The sequence below is a fragment of the Rhinopithecus roxellana genome, chromosome 3 (genome assembly GCF_007565055.1).
Source record: "Rhinopithecus roxellana isolate Shanxi Qingling chromosome 3, ASM756505v1, whole genome shotgun sequence".
Lineage (NCBI taxonomy): Eukaryota > Metazoa > Chordata > Mammalia > Primates > Cercopithecidae > Rhinopithecus > Rhinopithecus roxellana.
Window position 1 is genome coordinate 58,922,931 of NC_044551.1, and position 23,465 is coordinate 58,946,395.

The following is a 23,465-nucleotide window of genomic DNA, read 5'->3' on the forward strand; positions in this document are numbered from 1 at the left end:
CAAACTTGCACATCCCACACAAGTACCCCTGCACTTTGAAATAAAAGTTGGAAATTTAAAAAAAAAAACCCTGCTATCGCCTTATATTAACACTCCACTACAACTACCACCACAAAATCTCACTTACTTGTTTCTAAAAAAAAAACTGCATAGCTACATAGCTCTAAGGAAAACAAAGCCAGTAGAGGCAGAAAAGAAAGTATACTCACCATACTAATGAAGGCTGGATTATTTATCAAGCTAGCCATGTCAAAGCTCAGTCCAGTTCCCGTCTGTAAAACAATTATATCTGAGAATCAGTCCAACAACTACAATTACAATAACTTGTGAGTGACAGAAAATACTTCACTCATTTGGCATTAACAACTTACAGGACTAGATACCTCTCTTAACTTCTGTTCTGCTATTTTCAGATTTGACTTATAGGAATCATTTTCAGGGTCAAGATCTAATGCCTTTTGATAACTTGTAACTGCTTCTTCAAATTTATTCATGGCAGTGAGGGCCAGCCTGAAGGGAATACAGAATACAAGAATATGAGATACATGATTAAAGAACATCAGGACATCACAAACATCGTCAAACGTCTGTCTGTCTTGGTATTCAGTTCTAATCCAGATTATACTTAATTTATTCACTGTACTATGGCTCACAGGAGTAAAATTCCCTCCAACTTAAGATTCTGTACATTTGAACTCTCGCCATTCTGCTTGCTGACAACCTGGTTGTCCTATAGATCATGAATTTAATGCTAGAGATTATCTTACTTATTCTACCATTTTTTTAAGCCTAATATGTAAAATAATTTGCTTTAGAAATGCCTAGAGTAAGTTCCAAAAGATGTGAGCTGACAATCCTGTGGTCACAAAAATCCATGATGCTAACACCATTTTTAAGGACTCTAAACTGTATTTGTGCTTCAAAATAGCCCACATGCTTTCTTCTTCCTAACAGAGCAACAATACATATCAATTTGCCATTAGGAAAACAGTCTGTAGTTATCAGATAACTATTCCTGATCAAAAGAGGTAGGTAAAATTAGCATCCTTTACAACTCAAATGACAAATTATACCAGGCACAAGTCAAAGAGTTTTTAAATTTTAATGTTCATATTTACCTAGTTATAATTCACGTACTGAAAAATTATTATAGAACTAAACAATAACTGTATATATAGTGAGATGGTATTAGGAGTTTCTGTTTGTTTTAGGTTTGTTTTAAACAAATTACTATTTTCTTTTCTCTTTTTCTCTTTATCGGAACCTAATTCATTTTCTACCAGTCAACCATGTATGATACTTTATCAGAGTCCCTAGTTAATCAAGAGTCAAGTCAGTAACTATTTATTGAAACTCGATGATGTATAAGAATATTATTAAAATAATATCTAAAGATACAGAGGATCCTGGCTATGCACAGTAGCCCATGTCTCCAATCCCAGCAGCACTTTGGGAAGCCAAGGTGGGTGGATCACTTGAGGTCAGGAGTTTGAGACCAGCCTGGCCAATATGGTGAAACCCTGTCTCTACTAAAACTACAAAAATTAGCCAGGCATGGTGGCAGATGCCTGTAATCCCAGCTACTAGGGAGGCTGAGGCAAAAGAATTGCTTGAACCCAGGAGGTGGAGGTTGCAGTGGGCCAAGATAGAGCCATTGCACTCCAACCTGGGTGACAGACTGAGACTCTGTCTCAAAAAAAAAAAAGTGTCTAAAGACACCAAGGATTCCATAATGAAAAAGATAAAGTTCCTAGCCCAGGCATAGCGGCTCATGCCTATAATCCCAGCACTTTGGGAAGCTGAGGCAGGTGGATCACTTGAGGTCAGGAGTTTGAGACAGGCCTGACAAACATGGTGAAACCCTGTCTCTACTAAATACAAAAATTTAGCCAGGCATGGTGGCACATGCCTGTAATCCCAGCTTCTTGGGAGACTGAGGCAGCAGAATTGCTTGAACCCAGGAGGTGGATGTTGCACTGAGCCAAGATTGCGCCATTGCACTCCAGCCTGGAAAACGAGCGAAACTCCATCTCAAAAAAAAAAAAAGATAAAGTTTCCTGACTTTAAGAAAATTTCATTCTACCTGGGGAAGACAGGCAACCAGGCAACAAGCATGCAAATAAAAAGGGCAATATTGAAGAGAATGAATAGGAGAGCTGCTCAAAAAGTAGCCACATTGGAAAGATCTGAGGGATGTAAAGAAAGTAGTCATGAAAATATGGGAGAAGCATTATAGTGGAAACAGCAGCAAACAGAAAGGTCCTGGGAAAGATGCAAGCTTGGTATTCTTAAGGTACAGGACAAGGGCTGATGAGGAGGGAACACAGAAAACAAAGCACGGAGAGATGATGTCAGAGAACAGTTGGGTGCCAGATGATACAGGTCCATTGCTTGGAGTTTGAACTTTATTCTGGTTGCAATGAAGTCACGTGATATAATTTGTGCTTTTGAAAGCTCACTCTGGCTTCTATGCAGAGGATCTACATGGGCAGAAGCGTAGAAAGGAGGCAGAGAGATCAGTTAGGAAGCTATTGCAGTAGCTTAGGTAAGAGATGTAGTTTGGACTAGGGCTATATGCACGATAGCGATCAACACTTGGATTCAAGATATATATGGAAACTAGAATTGACAGGACTTGCTGATAGAGTATTAGTACTGATGTCAGGTGTAATAACAATGAAGGATGACTCAGGCTTTTGACCTGTGCATGGGAGAGATAAATAATTGTACAATGTATAGCGACTGGAAAGATTTTGGAAGGGAACATGAGTTCTGTCTAGGACATGTTAAGTTTAAAATACCTATTAAGCATCCAATCAGAGAGTTGAAAAGTAGTTGAATATATGAGTATGGAGTTCAAACAATATAACTTAGATTCAATAATATATATAGTTGATTCTTATTCACAGTAGTCCTCTTCTATAAAGTCACCACAAACAATGAATTAGCAAATACTGAGCAATTGTTCCTAGGGAAAATACAGAGTTAGGTTCCTGCAAATATGTAAATAGTCATATTTTATTCAACTGATCAATATATAATCTTGTTTTTATGTGTGTTTCTGATTAAAGAAACTTATTTAATGTATATTTTTTATTCATTAGCATTGAACTCATAGCCAATGGTACTAACTCATGCCTGAATGAAGCTTGTCTCATAAATGTATTTTCTCCATAAGGCACATTACAATCCTCTTGGACTTAGGAACACTAGATAACACTTCAGCTTATACTTGGGGGCCACTGTAAACAGCTAAATCACAAATAAAAGGCACAAAAAAAAAGTAGCACTAAATAGACTATTTCAGCACGAGAGCTGAAACAAAAAGGTAGAGCAGCACCTTATTCACCCTCAGCTGAGATCGGGAATATCAGAAGACACATTTTCACTAATTGTGCATGCCATGAATGGCCACAGAAGCAGTGTAAATATTGATCTGGAGATTACAAATCAATTAGCAAGTAGGCAAATTCATAAATACAGAATCTGCAAATAATGAGTATCAACTGTATATGAATTTTAAAAGCATGGAGCAGGATAAGCTGAGCAGAGAGAATAGACAGAGAAACAGCAGCAGCAGAGGATGCAACCCTAAAATACAGCATTGTTTAGAGATGGTAGAGAGGAAGAACAAGCAAGGGAGACTGGAAAAGAGCATCCAGTAATGTGGAAGGGGAAACAGGGCAAGTGTGGCATCAGGATCCTAGAGAGTAATGTATTTTGACAATAAGTTAATAGCGGCCGGGCATGGTGGCTCACGCCTGTAATCCCAGCACTTTGGGAGGCAGAGGTGGGTGGATCACCTGAGGTCAGGAGTTCATGACCATCCTGGCCAACATGGTGAAACCCCATCTCTACTAAAAATACAAAAACTAGCCAGCTGTGGTGGTGGGCGCCTATAATCCCAGATATTCAGGAGGCTGAGGCAGAAGAATCACTTGAACCCAAGAGGAGGAGGTTGCAGTGAGCCAAGATTGCACCACTGCACTCCACCCTGGACAACAAGAGCGAAACTCCATCTCTAAATAAATGAATCAATAAATAAATGAATAAGTTGGCTTATAAAAAAATTAATGAATAAGTTAACTGCACCAAATACTAAAAGACAGTGTATGGTGAGGATACAGAGCTGAACACTGGCCTAGGCAAAATAAAGACAACTGGTAACCTTGAATAGAGTTATCTCAGTAGACTGATTGTATTACTCAGGGTTCTCAAGAGAAAGGGAACCAATAAGATATGTGTGTGTGTGTGTGTGTATATATATATATATATATATATATATATACACACACACGTAGAAATATGAAGAGATTTCTTGTGATGGACTGGCTTACACAATTATGGAGGTTGAGAAGTCCTACCATCTGCTGTCTGCAAGCTGGAGACCCAGTAAAATTAATGATGTAATTCCAGTCCAAACCCAAAGACTTCAGAACCAAGACAACTGATGGTATAAGTTGGGTCCAAATCCAACAGCCTGAGAATGAGGAATGCTGAGGTCCAAGAGCAGGAGAAGATGGATGCTCCAGCTCAAGCAGAGATAGCAAATTTGCCCTTCCTCTATTTTTTTGTTCTATTTGGGGCCTCGAAGAAATGGTTGATGCTTACCCACGTTGATGTAGGTGATCTTCTTTACTCAGTCTACTGATTCAAATGCTAATCTCATACAAAAATTGGCTGGGCATGGTGGCTCACACCTATAGTCCCAGCTATTCGGAAGGCAGGAGAACTGCTTGAACCCGGGAGGTGGAGGTTGCAGTGAGCCAGGACTGCACCACTGCACTCCAGCCTGGGTGACAGAGTGAGACTCCATTTCAAAAAAAAAAAAGAAAAAAATGCTAATCTCTTCTGGAAACACATTCACAGACACACCCAGAAATAATGTTTTACCAGCTATCTGGACATCTTTGCCCAATGAAGTTGACAAATAAAATTAACCACCATATTGACATAGGACAGAAGCCCTACTGGAGTGAGCTGAAGAGGGAATAAGAGATGACAAAGATAAAACAGCAAGTACAGATAACCATTAGGGTCAAAGAACGAGGAACTTAGAAGTGGGATGGTGGCTGGAGGGGAACACTGGGCAAAGGGATGGGTCCAACTAATGATTTTTTTTTTTTTTTTTTTGAGACAGGGTCTCACTCTGTCACCCAGGCTGGAATGCAGTGACATGATCACAGCTCACTGCAGCCTGGACTACCCAGACTCAAGCAATCCTCCCACCTCAGCCTCCCAAGTAGCTGGGACTACAGGTGTACACCACCACTCCTGGATAATTTTTGTATTTTATAGAGATGGGGCTCAAGCATTTCTCCCACCGTGGCCGCCCAAAGTGCTGGGATTACAGGTGTGAGCCACCGCACCTGGCTCAGTGAATGATTTTTTACGAACTTATCACATGCCATGCATTATCATCTATTAGAGATGGAAGAACTAATATTGTAGAAAATGAAGGGGGTTGTAATAGTTGCAAAGTTGTGGAGAAGGTACAAGGGGATGAGATCTTAAAGCAAGAGTGGAGGCAATGGTCTTAAGTAAGAATGCGCCTTTTTTTTTTTTTTTTTTGAGACAGAGTCTCAATCTGTCACCCAGACTGGAATGCAGTGGCTCTATCTCAGCTCACTGCAACCTCTGCCTCCCAGGTTCAAGCGATTCTCCTGCCTCAGCCTCCCAAGTAGCTGGGACTGCAGGTGCTCACCACCATGCCTGGCTAATTTTTGCATTTTTAGTAGAGACGGGGTTTTGCCATGTTGGCCAGGCTGGCCTTGAACTCCCGACCTCAGGTGATCTGCCCGCCTTGGCCTTCCAAAGTGCTGGGATTACAGGCGTGAGTCACCACACTCAGTCAGAATGCTTCCATTTTAACAAGAAAAAAAGGCATTCTGTGTAGATACAAATGTAGGTAGACTGATGGATTTGCAAGGAGGAAAATGAGTTGTTTTTCTTCAAATCATTTTCTTCTCAATTAAGTGTAAGGCAATTGTATCAGTTGAGAGTCATCATAGAGGGAGTAGTGGAAATTTGAAGGGAGAGGAAGAGGTATGAAAGAGTCACATCAGAGAGTGGAAAGGTGACTATAGAAGGAAATAGAATAGAATTGTCTGCAATATTGAGTGCTCATCTGAGATTTGTGGTCATGGACATGAAATTAGTCGACTAAGTACCATTATATAATTTTCTCCAACAATCAAATCAGTCATCAGTTATCTCACTTCCAAGTCACAGAAATTGTAGTCATTTCCTCCCTTATGTTTTATTTATCTTCTTATTAGTTCAGAGGGTACAATATTAAGCAGGAAATTCAAAACCAAGCCATTAAGGACAGCATACCTGATGCTACACGGTACTACTTGGAACATTCTCCCAGAACTTACCCCATTCTCCCATAGGCCTTACTGTACTTTGAATCAATTGCTATTGCTTTTTCACAATCCTTTATCGCATCTGTATAGTGACCTAATTTGCTCTGAGCAGCAGCCCTAAGAGAAAGAAAAGAGAATTTTATTAAAGGCAGTTTTCAAGGTACTAATTTAGATTTTTCAAGTACTAATAACACTACCTTTTTCTTGTTCCAATTTGTAGATCATTCCCACTAAATTTCTAAGTCAAACTGTCTAAGATAATTATGTAATAAAATGAAAACAAAACCAAAAAAAAGCTCAGAAACTTCTGTGCAGAAAAAAGTATGCAGGCTGCCTTTCACTGTTTGCTTTGCTATAGAAAGGATAAATATGCAAGTCATACAACTGGTCTACCTATTTATACCCTTTCTAGTTTGTGCAAACAGAAAAGTGAAAAAGCTAGGACATCTGGGCTACTATGGAGGCACAAAGAGTGAGTGATTGCTGTGAATGGCTACACAGAGGGTTGTGCTATTATGACTTTAACGGTAGGGTTAAAGTACAAGTAAAAGTGATATCCCAGTCCCCTGGCACTTTCTCTCATTCATTCATTTCTAAGGCCAACTAGATTTTATTTCTTTCAGTCTCCTAGAAGTTCTCATGATCTTGTCCCTCATCAAAAGGTTGAAGAGCCAACTTTGGAAAAAGAACACTTGCCTAGATCAAAATCCCTACAATTGTGACCTCTCCTCAATAACGTTTCCAAATAGGAAGAAACAGCTCAGAGGAGAAACAGGAAAGGAGAAGAGAAGCTCTAAGATGGGTGCTCAGAAGTCAAAGTGGGGTGCCAGCAACCAAGAAATAGAAGTTTCTTGGACCAAGGAGGGCCAAGGTGTGGTGACCACTTCTTCAATTTCTCACAACTACAAAGGAGAATGCTATGCTGCACAGCACCTCTGCCTCTACCACTGTAACTCCAAGACCTGGTACCCTTTCTATTAATTAAGGTAAAGAAGCACTTTCTGAAAATTTTGCTTCCAAGTGCAGAAATGAACTTAGGCTCCTTCATGTTCTTCAGTCTACAGACAAAAGTCTCACGCTAACCCAAGGTCTCTGACCTCATGTTCCTCTCCCATTGCAATCTCAGAAGCTCTACTCTTGTTTTTGCTACCTCTATTCTTCTCTCTTTACCCATATTTGTTTTTTTGTTTTGTTTTGTTTTTTTCCTTTTTGTGGAGAACAGGGTCTTGTTATCCTGCCCAGGCAGGTCTCGAACTCCTGGGCTCAAGCTATCCTCCCACCTCTGCCTCCCTAAGAGCTGGGATTACAGGCGTTAGTCACCGCACCCAGCCCCATGTTAGTTGTTTTAATTGTCCTTAAAAACAATCTTTTTGCTTAACCACCCAGTAAACCATATCTCTTCCTTGAAATTAGTCAAAGGTCACATCTTTCAAGGACCTAGCTGGAATCGAATAAGCACACATGAAAACAATAAAGCTGATTAGAACACCACCTATCTCCAAGTATCAGTGAGGATCCTTGCTGATCCTCAATATTCCTTAAGTATGCTCTAATCTCCTCCTGTCAATCAAACTATAGATTAGGGTTATCTAATACTACTTTTATATCACAACCAGCTTATTATTATACTCTACAAATACTAGCTGTACATAGTAATAAATCAATTATTTGCTAGGTATCCACGAACAGAATGTGTTATGTAAAACCAATCCTGGATAGAAGAAGCTAAAAAAAAATACTGCCAATTCTGGAAGTTGAACCTGGGAATATAAACCTACTAAAGTTTCACTAAAAATTAAGCACGTTTAGTGGGAAGAAAAGGAGAAGAAATAGGAGTTTAGTTCTAATTAAGCACATTTAGTGGGAAGAAAAGGAGAAGAAATAGGAGTTTAGTTCTGACTAACAGGAAGATGTTGAGAAATTCCCATCATAGCCTGGCTTCCACAAAGCAGATTAACAACATGTGAGTCTGGATCACTGACTTTTTCCCATCTAATGTGAGGATTCCAGGTCAATAAGCATTCATTAAAGTTACACTGTGTAAGGAGCACAACCTTCCAGACTAGTACAGATCTTTCTTTTAGAGTAGCTTAACTCAGAGAAAATGTTAAAAGACCAACCTTGCAAAGTTTATATACTTCAATGGGTGACACATAAATACATACTCCCAAAAAGGAGATTTCAAGAAAACTCCTATTTATGCCCAATTTGGCCTTCTAAGCCACAGTACTTTCAAGACAAAAACTTTGTGTCACAGTAACAATAGGAATGAGACATTGCCTCAGAGCAAGTTCCTTTTTCTACCACTATAGAAAGCTCTTGTCCACACGTGATTTTAGTCCAAAGAGCCAGGAAGGTCCCTCAGAGGCTTCAAATGTTCTTGTCTATTCTGCCTGGTTGCTTGAAGGAGAACATTTCAGAGAGTGAAGTAATGCAAGCAATTAACTGAATGACAATGGAATCCTACCAACTCAGGAGGTTTTTTGTTATTGTTGTTGTGTTTGTTTTTTTGAGATAGAGTCTTGCTTTGTCATCCAGGCTGGAGGGCAGTGGCACAATCTCAGCTCACTGCAACCTCTGTCTCCCAGATTCAAGCAATTCTCCTACCTCAAACCCCCAAGTAGCTGAGATTACAGGTGTGTGCCACCATGCCCTGCTAATTTTTGTATTTTTAGTAGAGACAGGATTTCGCACTGTTGGCCAGGCTGATCTTGAACTCCTGACCTCAAGTGATCCGCCCACCTCGGCCTCCCCAAGGGCTGCGATTACAGGCGTGAGCCACTGTGCCAGGCCAGGAAGTTGAATCTGGGATTACAAAATGGCTAAACCAAATTTCATCTAAGAATTAACATTTATTGAGAGAAAAGGAGTTAACGGACTAAGCTTTGAGACAGATTTTTAAAATAATTTTATTATATATAATAAGCAGAGCCACCGGAAGAAAGAAAAACTTGTCCAGAAACGGAGCATGAGATATGTACTAAGTCCAGGTCTTATATCTAACTCCATAGGCAAGGCAATACTATCTGTGCAAATTCACAGGCCTAGTGTCGGATCTATCACTGATATCTGATCCTGGACATCTGCGAACGGTGGTTTTGTAGAACAGCAAATGCCTCAATCTCATCTCTTTTCTGTCAAGAGTCGCACTTTCTAATCAGTGTATGTGTCTGCACATACGCACAGAAACATGCAAGAAGGGTAAAAGGGCTCATGGGAGGATGGAAAGAGAAAGTTTTGAAAAAGGAATTCAGAAAAAGAACTACGTGGTTTTGAAAAAACAACAAATCTGTTCCTAAACACTTGCTAAACACCTTCAGGAAAGTGAAAGGCAATACTTGCCTTTAGATATCTGATTAGCAATTTTTAAAATATAACCAGAAAATGACTCCTCTATACATAATACATAGGACTGAGCATACTCTGAGCATCTGTAATGTTACATAGCAAAAGTTTTTAAAGAGAACAATCATACCATGTGGATTGTATTTTAAGTGGTTAATATATGGCTACATTCAGGATTTAATGTTAAGTATTTTTAACTGTATTTCTTTTCTTTTTTTTTTTTTTTGAGGCAGAGTCTTGCTCCGTTGCCCAGGCTGGAGTGCAGTGGCGAAATCTCGGCTCACTGCAAGCTCCGCCTCCCGGGTTCACACCATTCTCCTGCCTCAGCCTCCCGAGTAGCTAGGATTACAAGCACCCGCCACCATGCCCAGCTAGTTTTTTGTATTTTTAGTAGAGACAGGGTTTCAACATGTTAGCCAGGATGGTTTCGATCTCCTGACCTTGTGATCTGCCTGCCTTGGCCTCCCAAAGTGCTGGGATTACAGGCGTGAGCCACCATGCCCGGCCTTTTAATTGTATTTCTTTGTTTAATTAAAATTTATCTTTAATAAATGCATATTCATACCTTCCCAAAATACTAGTCATTCTACAGGTACACATATTACCATATATTAAGATTATCTAGCAAATCTAAAGTAAAAACACTTATCTGCGTACCTAAATCTGGCTGTAAATTAAGGATGACAACTATTCCATCTACTTTGCACAGAATCTCAGAGCAATCAAGGACCATTTATCTGATCTGTTAACACTTGCTATATCACATCTACCAAAAAAACTCTTCTAAAATGACCGGGAACAATACGACACAAGTATAATTATTGTTTGATATGCAAACCTTTCAACTCAAAGTTTCCATAATGTCTCCTGCCCTCATAATTATAAACCAATATAATTGGTTTATAATACCAACTGAAGGATACTGAAAGATACAGTGAAGGAGTAAAGCTACACCACTCCATTTGTTCTTCTCCAAATATTTCTACTTAATTCATTCAACTAATATATCTATTGAGGGCCAGAGAATGCACACTTTTCTAAGAATAATGGATACAGCAATAAGCAAAATAATATTCCTGTCCTCAATAGCACTTAGATTCTAGTGGGGGCACGGAGGGTGAGGAGAAGTCTGGCAGACTACAGAGAAAATGTGGTTTTAGTTCTCATTTTCTATGTCTAGTTTTCTGTCAATCTTTCTTCATACAGCATGACTGAGGCCCTTACTTCTCAGACTAATTATAAAAATGTTAATATTTATTTAAAAATAAACACATAGTCCTTTGCTTCAGTTTAAAAAAATTGAGATGTGAAAGTATAGGGTTCAACAAACCAGTTTTGGTAGTTCATGTGAAAAAGTGTATGGGTTTCTCTGACTTAATACTCACTACAAAGTAACAGCAGGACAAGAATAACCATTAGAAGAAGAGCTATAGGATGTGTAACTTTCAAATAATTAGAAAGAAAGAAAAAAAATCAAAACAATAGAAGGGAGGGAAGTAGGGGAGGAAAGAAGCAGCCAAGAAAGAGGATGCTTAAAAAGAGCCGGGTGCAGCGGCTCATGCCTGTCATCCCAACACTGTGGGAGGCCAAGGCCAAGAGGATCACCTGAGTCCAGGAGTTTGAGACCACCTTGGACAACAGAGTCAGACCCTGTGTCTACGAAAAATTTAAAAATTAGCCAGTTGTAGTAGTGTACACCTGTAGTCTCAGCTTCTCGGGAGACTGAGACAGGAGGATCACTTGAGCCCAGGAGGTTGAGGCTGCAGTGAGCCATGTTCATGCCATTGTACTTTAGCCTGAGTGACAAAGCAAGAGTCTGTCCTTCCCACCCCGCAAAAAAAGGTAGCAGAAAACAACTCAAATTTATCAGACAAAACTCAGATTCTCAACTTGGATACAAAATATATCACTTAAAACATATACACAGGTTGAAGTTAAAAGGACAGAAAAAGACAAACAGGAGAACTGAAACAACAAAAAAGAAAGCTGATGTAGAACATTAATATTAAATATCAATATTAATTTAATATTAAATATCAATATTAATTTAATATTAAATATTAAACACAAAACAAATCAGATCATTAAAGATAGAGAGAGGCATTATTTTTACTAATCACCCTTTCAAATTTAATTTTATGTAAAAAACTTACAAGGTTCAGAAGTTAAACCTACATTAGAAGTCTCCCTACCACCCTATTGGGGATGGGTGAGAATGGGGTAGGTGGGATAGAAATGGGAGTAAGACTTCAAAAAGATGAAAAAGCAAACCTTCAAACTGAATAAAACAGAAACAATTGATCCTAACTGTATATCAAAAACAATTCAAATCATTTTTGAGCACAGTATTCTGAGTATATATGATTACTGAGATGCATTCAAAGACAAAAGAAAAACTGCAAAGAAATCCTGAAGTTTACATAGCAGGCCTGCTAGTGGTGTAATATTAGCTTATAAGACCAACTGAAGGATACTGAAAGATATAGCGAATGAGTAAAGCTACTGGTGGTGGTGGAAGAAGGGTTTTCACCCTGGGAGAAGGAAAATACAAATATAAAATGGAGGAAGATGAGGGAGAAATCTGTGATGCTAGAATGTGAATTGAAGGCATCTGTATAAACTGATAACTTTTCAAAAAATCAGTTTCCTAGCTCTGTCCACTGAAAAGACCTAGAAGCAATAAGACCTTAGTAGTAATGATCATGTCCTGCAACTCCATCTTGGTTTCTAAATACCATCCTCCACTGAAAAGGTCAGAGCTTCCTTGGAGAAACAGTTGAGTTCAGGGCTACAACAGGGAAAGTACAAAGGAAATCTGGAATGTCTTATTGTCTCAGAAAGCAAGAAAGTGGTTGGTTTTTTGGTTTTTGGTTTTTGTTTGTTTGTTTGTTTTTGAGATAGTCTTGCTCTGTCTCCCAGGCTGGACTGCAGTGGCACGCCCAGCTATTTTTCGTATTTTTAGTAGAGACGGTTGTTTCACCATGTTGATCAGGCTGGTCTCAAACTCCCGACCTCAAGTGATCTGCTGGCCTCGGCCTCCCAAAGTGCTGGGATTACAGGCAATGAGCCACTGTGCCTGGCTAAGAAAGTGTTTTTTAAAAATGAAGTTACATAAAAGGATACACCGACCAGTTTAAAGGTGCTCTCATTAGCCAAATGTGGGATAATTTAAGAACCAAAAATAACTCATTATGAATAGTGACTTTTTAAAAAATTAATGAGTCCAAATGAATATTCAAATGACACTCAAAAAAGTTGCAGTGAGGAAGAGGGAGAAAGCTGAAAAAGGAAGAGAGGAAAGCTCTTCTTTATAGAAATATGTGAGGAAATATATGTAAAGGAAATGATAAAATTAGAAAAATCACCATTTTGCAACTATCAACGTATTAATGATATGGTATTAATGATAAGGAGAAAGATCATGAATAGATGATAAAACATTTAATAAAAGTTTGTTAGGGAATAATTTTTTATTCATATCACCAAACCCTACAGATTACTTATAAATTAAAAAAGGAAGAATAGATCTGATGGTCATTACCTTAAGATATAGGCCGGGCGCCGTGGCTCAAGTCTGTAATCCCAGCACTTTGGGAGGCCGAGACGGGCGGATCACGAGGTCAGGAGATCGAGACCATCCTGGCTAACACGGTGAAACCCCGTCTCTACTAAAAACTACAAAAAACTAGCCGGGCGACGTGGCGGCGCCTGTAGTCCCAGCTACCCAGGAGGCTGAGACAGGAGAATGGCATAAACCCGGGAGGCGGAGCTTGCAGTGAGCTGAGATCCAGCCACAGCACTCCAGCCTGGGTGACAGAGTGAGACTCCGTCTCAAAAAAAAAAAAAAAAAGATATCAAACTTAAGAGTCACCAGTAATGGGACAGTCTGAAAATATGTGCCTCCTAACATAATGCAATAAGTGGTACACATAATTATTTTTGTAGGCTTCATAACAAAATTTAACCTAAATTTAATCATGAGGAAGCACGACATAAATCCAGAATATGGCTCATTCTATAAGACAATTGGCCTGAACTCTTCAAAAATGTCTAGGTCATGAAAAACAATCAATCAAAAAAGTCAGGGATACTTTTTAGATTAAAAGAGACTAAAGTGGCATAATAAAATACAATGCAAGAAACTTGGTTGGATTCTGGATAAAAAACATAGCTATAAAAGATATTTTGGGGACAAATGGAAAGATTTCAGTATTAATACTAATTTTCTTACATGTAAATGGTATGATAATTATATGAAGTATATCCCTGTTCTTGGGAGATACAGTTGAAGTATTTGGGATGAGAAAGAAAATTTTATATATTTGTATATAGGCATATACACACCCCTCCATATACCCCAAAAGAAAGACAAAGAGAGGCCAGGTACAGTGGCTCATGCCTGTAATCCCAACACTTTGGGAGGCCGAGGTGGGTAAATCACTTGAGGCCAGGAGTTTGAGAAAGCCTGGCCAACATAGTGAAATCCTGTCAATCCTAAAAATATAAAAATTAGCTGGGTGTCCTGTGGTCCCTGCTACTCAGAGACTGACACACAAGACTTGCTTGAACCTGGGAGGCAGAGGTTGCAGTGAGCTGAGATCATGCCATTGCACTACAGGCTGGGTGAGAGAGTGAAAGAAGGATGGGATGGGACACAAAGGGAAGGAGGGAAGGATGGAGGGAGGGAGGGAGGGAGGAAGGGAGGAAGGAAGGAAGGAAGGAAGGAAGGAAGGAAGGAAGGAAGGAAGGAAGGAAGGAAGGAAGGAAGGAAGGAAGGGAGGGAAAGAGAGAGAGAGAAAGAGAGAGAGAAGGAAGAAAGGAAGGAAGGAAGGAAGGAGAAAGATAAGACAGAAAGAGAGAGAGAAAGGGAGGAAGGATGGAAGGAAGGAAGGAAGGAAGGAAGGGAGGGAGGGAGGGAGGGAGGGAGGAAGGAAGGAAGGAAGGGGAGAAAGAGGAGGGGAAGGCAGGGGAGGGAAGGGTGGAGGAAGCAAGGAAGGAAGGAAGGAAGGAGGGAAAGAGGGAGGGAGGGAGGAAACGAAGAAAGGAGAAAAAGAAAGGGAGGGAAGGAGGGAGGGAGAGAAGGAAGGAAGGAAGGAGGGAGGGAGGGAGGGAGGGAAAGAGGGAGGGAGGGAGGGAGGAAGGGAGGGAAGGAAGAAAGGAGAAAAAGAAAGGGAGGGAAGGAGGGAGGGAAGGAAGGAAGGAAGGAGAGAGGGAGGGAAGGAGAGAGGGAGGGAAGGAAGGAGAGGGAGGGAAGGAAGGAAAGAAGAAAGGAAGGAAGGAGAGAGGGAAGGAAGGAAGGGAGGGAGGGAGGGAGGGAAGGAAAGAGTGAGGAAGTAAACATGGCAAAATGTTAACTACCATTGATTCTATGATGAACATACATATAAAGAGATATGTTCATCATACAATTCTCTCAATAACTTTAAATAGGTTTAAATTTGTTTTTTGAGAAAATAGACACATAAACACACTCCCATATCACTGTTTCATCATTAGAAGTCATCAGGTAGAGACAACTTTTCCTTCTAAAATTCACTGAACCAATTCAGCTGATATTTGTGGAATACCTATAATATGCTAGACACTGAACTCGAAACCACTATACAGAGATGAAAAGAATATCTCCCTGCCCTTCAACCTTTCCTAGTCTAATAGGGAAACAGATATGCAAATAAGCAAATACTGTAATAAATGCAAAAATGGAAGTATAAAAGGAAGAGGCAACACAGAGAAAGGTGTGGCTAACCCTACGCCAAGCTGTCTAACAGAACTTTCTGCAATAGAAAAGTTCTGTTTCTGTACTATCCAATACAGTAGCACCTAGCCACATGTGACTAATGAGCATGAAATATGCTAATGCAACTGAGGAATTGCTAATGCAATTTTTAATTGTATTACATTTTAATTAATTTATATTGAAATCACCACATGTGGTTGGGAGCTACCATATTGGACAGCACCACTCTACTGGATGTGGAGGGGAAGGGCATAGGGGCATGGTCAGGAGGTTGGGAGGAAAAGATACTAAGAAGCCTGGGCGCAGTGGCTCCCACCTGGAATCCCAGCACTTTGGGAGGCCAAGGCGGGTGGATCACCTGAGGTCAGGAGTCTGAGACCAGCCTGGCCAACATAGTGAAACTCTGTCTCTACTAAAAATACAAAATAATTAGTCGGGCGTAGTGGTGGGCGCCTGTAGTACCAACTACTCAGGAGGCTGAGGCAGGAGAACTGCTTGAACCTGGGAGGCAGAGGGTGCAGTGAGTCGAGATCATGCCACTGCACTCCAGCCTGGGTGACAGAGGGAAAAAAAAGAAAAGATATTAAGAAAGTCTTCCCAAAAGAAGCAACACCTAACAGGGTTTTTTTTTGTCTTTTGTTTTCTGAGATGGAGTTTCGCTCTTGTAGCTCAGGCAGGAGTGCAGTGGTGCCACTGGCTCACTGCAACCTCCACCTCCCGGATTCAAGCAATTCTCCTACCTCAGCCTCTACAGTAGCTGGGATTACAGGCACACACTACCACACCCAGCTAATTTTTTGTATTTTTAGTGGAGGCAGGGGTTTCACCACGCTGGCCAGGCTGGCCTCGAACTCCTGACCTCAGGTGATCCACCCACCTCGGCCTCCCAAAGCCTAATGGGTTTTGAAGGATGACTAGCAGTTGACCAATTAGATAAGGTAGGAAATATTCTAGGCACAGGGGGAAGCACATACAAAGCATGGAGAGATGTCCCAACATGGTATTTTTAAGAAATCAGTAAGTTTCGTATTATATGTGCATAGGTAGTAGAGAGAAGAGGAAAAGGGTAGGAGGAAAAGTGAAGATAATAAAGTTAAGAGAAAAGAAAGAGCCTAGATTAGAAAAGATCTTACGCGTCATGTTGAGGAGTTTAAATTGGATCCTGTAGGTATTTTGGAACTACTGAACAGAAAGCAAGCATTAGATGATCAATTTCACATCTTAGAAAAAAACCTTTTGGCAGAAGACAGGAGTGGGGAATGCAAGTAGAAATGGAAAGCCATTTTCATGTCCCTATTGCACTAGTTCAACCAAAGTTAAGAACCTGGACTAAGGGAGCAGGAAATAAATGAGCTATTTGGGAAGTGTATGGAAAATGGAAACAGAAAGACACCCTGAAATCTGGCTTCAGATTCTGACAATAAGATAAGAAATAAGCAGGGAGGATCAGACTCAGAGAGAAGAGTGGGTGTAAGGAAGGAGGGGGACTGTGTTTCAATCTTAACAGCTTTGGATCACAAACTGCAAGTTAGGGTGAAAGCAGATTTGTGCAGCTCACAAAAGGAACAGGAGAGGCGTCTGAGCCTCAGAGGCCAGGAAAGGAAAGAGAAGACAGGCTATATTTGAATCTTCTGGAAGATGAAGTGAAACATGCCAATGTCTGAAGTGAATAACAATGTGGTCTGTGCTCTCTGCCTCTGTTGTCTGGTTATCAGGGCATAACTAATGAAATTTCAGTGGAACAGTACAGTCAGAGTCACATGTTTTCAGGCACCCTTGCTTTCTTCGCCTTATTAGAAACAAAAGCATGAATATGATTTATGTTCTATTTTTATAGAAAGTCAGAAAAAAATCAAGCTACTTCACATTTCTCACATCATGCATAAATAAATCATGGCAAAAAATCTATTCCTACAACTAAAGAAGCCTTATCTTGTTTTTGAAAGAAACAAATGTTGCAAGTCTAGGACTATGCTGGGAACTCTGTACATATTATCACTCCTCACAACTACCCTTTGAAGTGGATAATATCCTTATTTTACAAGTGAGGAAACAAGGGGCTTAAAAAGATACAGTGACTGCCTAAGGTCGTGTAGCTAGTAAGTGCAGAACTGAGATTCAACGACAAGCTCAAATCCCAGTGAATTGATTGACCATATGCTGCTCACAGAGGAGGAAGAAACAAAATGCAAAATAATGAGGCCTCTGTTCCCATCTTTCTCAGGGTTCACACGGCTACGTGCTGTCACTAGCATTTCTTATTACAATGGCCTGATGCTTCTTGATTGTGCCTAAGCTCTCCAATCTGAAATGCCTTCCCCTCTCCTCTGCCTATTCAAGTTCTATCAGTCCTTCAAATCTGACTCTAGTTCTCCATCACCTGAGAGGCCTTCCAAATTCCCTCCATCATGCGCTCTCTCTCTCTCCTGTCTTTTATTGCCCTAAGTCATTCAACCATCCATCCACCCCTGAAGCATGAGCTTACTATGGGTAAAGTACTCAGCACTGAAGTACAAAAGAAATAAGAACATCGTGTTTGTGTAGAGACAGAAGACATCCAAAACTGTTGTTCATTTCATATTATGGAGCGTTTGGTGGTGTTTTAGACCTATACTCAATCATTTGTTGTTTTATATATACAAGTGTTAATGTGAATGGCTGCTTGCTTCAGTATCTTTTATACACTTCATAGTCCAAAAATTGGCTGAACTCCTACAAAGCACAGTATAAGGTGCTATAGGGGATACAAATAGATACAAGTGCCAATCTCTGCCCTTCACCTGAATAAAACAAATATGCATATAAAGCAGAAAATATGACAAGCATATGATAAAACATATGACAAACCTACATAAATGTTACACATTGTGTCAAGTGCTAGAAGTATATTCAAAAAGCAAAACTACATGATATGTTTGCAAGGAAGGATTCAGGTTTTCCTTTTATCACAGTGGAGCCTAAAGCATCATAGGATCCTAAAAGGCCAAAATAGAAGACAAGTACTAGAAAAGAAAGAGTCACGCTTAAGAAATGTGCCAGATGATCATTTTCTAACAAATTAAAAAGTCACTTCTATAAAAAGTAAACATTAGTTCATCCTAGTGAGTTGAGTATGTAAAAAATATTGATTAGTAATAAAATTGTGAAAATGAATTTAAAATGGATATTTAGATTGGCTATTCTGAGCTTCCAATTTGCAGCCAGTTGGCAAAGAAAAATGGCAGAGATAGTTGGCAAGATCACAGGCTATTGAGATATTTATAGTTACTAGAGTCTCAAAAAAACCAAAGTGATCCTAAAGCTTTGTTTAGTACTTATATGAAATATATAAACTTTTCTGATTATTTAATATTAAATAGCATGCTCTTTTACTGCACTTTTCAGGGAAAAAGATATGACTTAAGTGCAAAGGAGAAGTATAATTATTGATTTCAGTTTTACAAAAATTAAATAAAAAGCAACCACAGGTATTGCCAAGAATTTCTTCTAATACAGCACTGGTGGATATAAGACTATTCTCATCAAAAATAAACTTTGTAGGCTCACATTTTCCATATTTATACCTAAAAGTATACGGCTTATTGTGCTCTACAAATAAGAAATTTTGTGATCATATGTGTATCTGGTTACAACATTTCATGACACGCTTAAGTATTTATTTCAAGACTGCATATGCTAAAACATTAAAACATTATATAAATTAATCTGATTATACATAATAAAACTTAACCATCAAACCACAGCTAAGAGGATTCATTCTCTACAAATTATTTGGATTTTCTATTTTGGGGAGCTACACTGATGATTAATAAAGGAATTTTTATGTGTGTGAAGAAGAAAATGAAGTTCTCTAGTGAGGCCAACTAAACTTCTTAAGGATACGACCCTCCCACAAAGAATAACTATAAAATCTGGACAACATTTTTTAAAAATTGTTTTAACTAGAAGCAGCCCAGGTGGCCATAGATAGGAAAATAGCTAAGCAAACTGATATATTCAAACAATGGAATATTATTGATCAATAAAAAAGAATGAACTAATACATGCCATGACATGGTTGAATCTCAAAACCATTATGCTGAGCAAATAAATTTTGCACAAAAAATAAGTATGATTTCTTTCATATGAAACTCTAGGGGAAATGAATCTAATCTATCAAAACAGTGGTTACCTCTGGTGAGTGCTGTAGGCAACAGACTGTGAAGGGGTTTAAGGAACTTCCTGGACATCTGATGGTAGCTGGGATTACAGGCACCCACCACCATGCCTTGCTAGTGATGGTAATTTTCAATATCTTGATAGAATTTTAGGTTACATGGGTGTATTTGTCAAAACTCCGTGAAAGTACAGTTAAGATTTATGCATTTTTTGTATGCAAATTTTACCCCCAAAAAATGATATGCATGCTAAGTACTTAGGGAGGATGTTTATTGATGGCTGTAAGTTGACTTGAAATGCATCAAATGTACTATACTGCTTGATCTCCATAACAACCTTATGAGGTAAATACTATTATTACCCACATTTTACAGATAGGGAAACCAAGGCATAGATGCACTAGGAACTTTGCTCAAGGTCACACAGGTAGTAAGTGACAGAGCCAGAAATTAGAATCCAAAGAGTCTGGACCCGTCAAAAATAAATAAGTGAGACCAAATTAAACTGAAAGGCTTCTGTACAGCAAAAGAAATAATCATCAGAGTAAACAGACAGAATGGGAGAAAATATTTGCAAACTGTGCATCCAACAAAGAACTAATACCTAGAATCTACAAGAAACTCAAACAAATCAGCAAACAAACAAACAAACAAACAACCCATCAAAAAGTGGGCAAATAACACGAATAGACATTTCTCAAAGTTATACAAATGGCCAAACATATGAAAAAATGCTCAATCACTAATTATCAGGGAAATGCAAATTGAAACCACAATGAGATACCACCTTACTCTTGCAAGAATAGCCATTATTAGAAAGTCAAAAAACAACAGATGTTGGCATGGATGTGGTGAAAAGGGAATACTTATACACTGCTAGTGGAAATGTAAATTAGTACAACCTATATGGAAAACAGTGTGGAGATTTCTTAAAGAACTAAAAGTAGATCTACCATTCGATCCAGGAATCCCATTACTAGGTACCCATCCAAAGGAAAAAAAGTCATTATATCCAAAAGACATCTGCACGCATATGTTTATTGCAAGACAATTCACAATTGCAAAGATGTAGAACCAACTAAGGGCTCATTGGCCAATGAGTGGATAAAGAAAATGTGGTATATATGTATATACTATGGAATACTACTCAGCCACAGAAAAAGAACAAGATGATGTCTGTTGCAGCAACTTGGATGGAGCTGGAGATCATAACTGTAAGTGAAGTAACTCAGGAATGGAAAACCAAATGCTGTGTGTTCTCACTTATAAGTAGGAGCTAAGCTATTGGTACACAAAGGCATACAGAGAGGTATAATGTACTCTGGAGACTCAGAAGTGGGAGGATAGGAGGGAGATGAGATATAAAAAAAACTACATGTTGGGTACAATGTACACTACTCAGGTGATGGTTTCACTAAAATCTCAGACTTCACCACTATACAATTCAACCGTGTAACCAAAACCCACATGTACCCCCAAAGCTACTAAAATATATATATATTTTTTAAAGAGTCTGGGTTCAGAATTCCTGCTCTTAACCACTTCTTTATTATAGTTCCACTAGTTGACTTGTTTGTTTGGTTTTTGTTTACTTTTTAGTAGAGACAGGATTTCACCACATTGGCCAGGAACTCCAGACCTCAAGTGATCCGTCCCGCCTCGGCCTTCCAAAGTGCTGGTATTATAGGCATGAGCCACTGCACCCAGTCAACTTGTTATTGACATGGTACTCTCAAGATATGGTACTCTTCTCAAGTTTGTGGATGACATGAAAACAGAAGTAAGAGCAAATTCATTAATTACTTTACAGATTATTTATCAAAAAAGCTTTAAAAGATAAATAAATAGGAGCTTATAACAAGATAGAATTTGATAGGGGCAAAACGTAAGAGCCTGCATTTAAGTATAAGCAACCAATTGTTTCTCCAGTGGCAGTATTAGTGCATAGCAGGTATTTGGCAAAAACCTGTCAAATATATATACGATTGAGTTATACAATAGAGAGAATCTATGAAAAAAGACGGCCGTAATATACCAAAAGCAAAATATGAACTTAACACATAATGCTAGAATAAGCTGATATACAGCCATGTTATCTAGAAAATGGGTTAAATTAGAGCCTTACAAGATTGTTGGTCTAGTTAGGCTAATGCCAGGTATACTGTGTTATCTTCTGGGAACTATATCTAACAGACACAGGTAAACTGGAACAAGTTTCAAGAGAAGGTACAGGACTTAAAAGCTGTACTACCTGAAGTATAACAGAAGAAACTTCAAACATTGAATGTGGAGAAAACAAAAGTGAACACGGTAGCAAATTTTAAAATGTAAGGTACTGTCATGAAAAAGAAGAATTGGCGGTGGGGGGCGGTGGCTCACGCCTGAAATCCCAGCACTTCGGGAGGCCGAGGCGGGCGGATCACGAGGTCAGGAGATCGAGACCATCCTGGCTAACACGGTAAAACCTCATCTCTACCAAAAAAATACAAAAAAAAAAATAGCTGGGCATGGTGGTGGGCGCCTGTAGTCCCAGTAATTCGGGAGGCTGAGACAGGAGAATGGTGTGAACCCGGGAGGAGGAGCTTACAGTGAGCCAAGATCGCGCCACGGCACTCCAGCCTGGTCAACAGAGTGAGATTCTGTCTCACAAAAAAAAAAAGAAAAGAAAAGAAAAGAAAAGGAAAAGAAGAATTATGGCTAGGCGTGGTTGCTCAGACTTGTAATCCGAGCACTTCGGGAGGCTGAGGCAGGTAGATCACTTGAGGTCAGGAGTTCAACACCAGTCTGCCCAACATGGTGAAACCCTGCCTCTACTAAAAATACAAAAATTAGCCGGGCCTGGTGGCCCATGTCTGTAGTCCCAGCTACCCGGGAAGCTGAGACCAGAGAATCACTTGAACCTGGGAGGCGGAGGTTGCAGTGAGCCAAGATCCTGCCACTGCACTCTAGCCTGGGCGACAGAGCAAGACTCCATCTCAAAAAAAAAAAAAAAAAAAAAAAAACGTAATTATTCTGGAACTAACCTTAAGTAAAACCAACTGACAGAAGCTACAGGAGCTACAGGAAAACAAATTCAGCGTCAATATAAGGAAGACCTTTCTAACAGATATAACCACAAAAGAAAACGTAGGGGGCCGGGCGCGGTGGCTCAAGCCTGTAATCCTAGCACTTTGGGAGGCCGAGGCGGGCGGATCACAAGGTCAGGAGATGGAGACCATCCTGGCTAACACGGTGAAACCCCGTCTCTACTAACAAATACAAAAAACTAGCCGGGCGAGGTGGCGGGCGCCTGTAGTCCCAGCTACTCGGGAGGCTGAGGCAGGAGAATGGCGTGAACCCGGGAGGTGGAGCTTGCAGTGAGCTGAGATCCGGCCACTGCACTCCAGCTTGGGCGACAGAGCGAGACTCCGTCTCAAAAAAAAAAAAAAAAAAAAGAAAACGTAGGGGAAGAGAGTGCTATCTCAGAAAGGTGTGACTACCCTAAATATGATAATAATGAGTTTATGAAACATTGGACTGAGTTAACTTAAAGATCTCTTTCAAACCTAAGAACCTACTATAAAATAAAAGGTGATAAGGCCGTCATAACAAGTTTCAAATGGGTTAAAATAGTAATGCCAGTAACCAAAACAGACTTGAGATGATAAAATTTAAATGAAACGAAAAATAAGAAAATAGAAGTTATTTGTCAAGTCTGTAAATGGGGAGAGCTTCAAGTCTAAAAGCACTGGAATAAGATTCAAAGGAAAAGGAAAATTGGACTATATAAATTGTTAAAACTTTTACATATGAAAAACATTAAAAAGCAAATAAGACACACGGATTTTTGTTCTATAGCTTTAATATAGGGCTCTGCTG

General features: G+C 39.6%; 1 protein-coding gene across 3 annotated transcripts in view; it reads right to left on the reverse strand.

Annotated features, from left to right (window-relative positions):
* The window catches only part of SGTB (small glutamine rich tetratricopeptide repeat containing beta), a 57,539-nt gene that overhangs the window by 10,895 nt on the left and 23,179 nt on the right, over window positions 1-23,465 (reverse strand). For all 3 annotated transcript variants that reach the window (XM_030927477.1, XM_030927478.1, XM_010367710.2), the window contains 3 exons: window positions 6,381-6,485; window positions 372-510; window positions 210-272 (listed from right to left, as the gene is read on the reverse strand). In XM_030927477.1, the coding sequence (XP_030783337.1) occupies window positions 210-272; window positions 372-510; window positions 6,381-6,485 (307 nt within the window). The remainder of the gene's footprint in view (window positions 1-209; window positions 273-371; window positions 511-6,380; window positions 6,486-23,465) is intronic.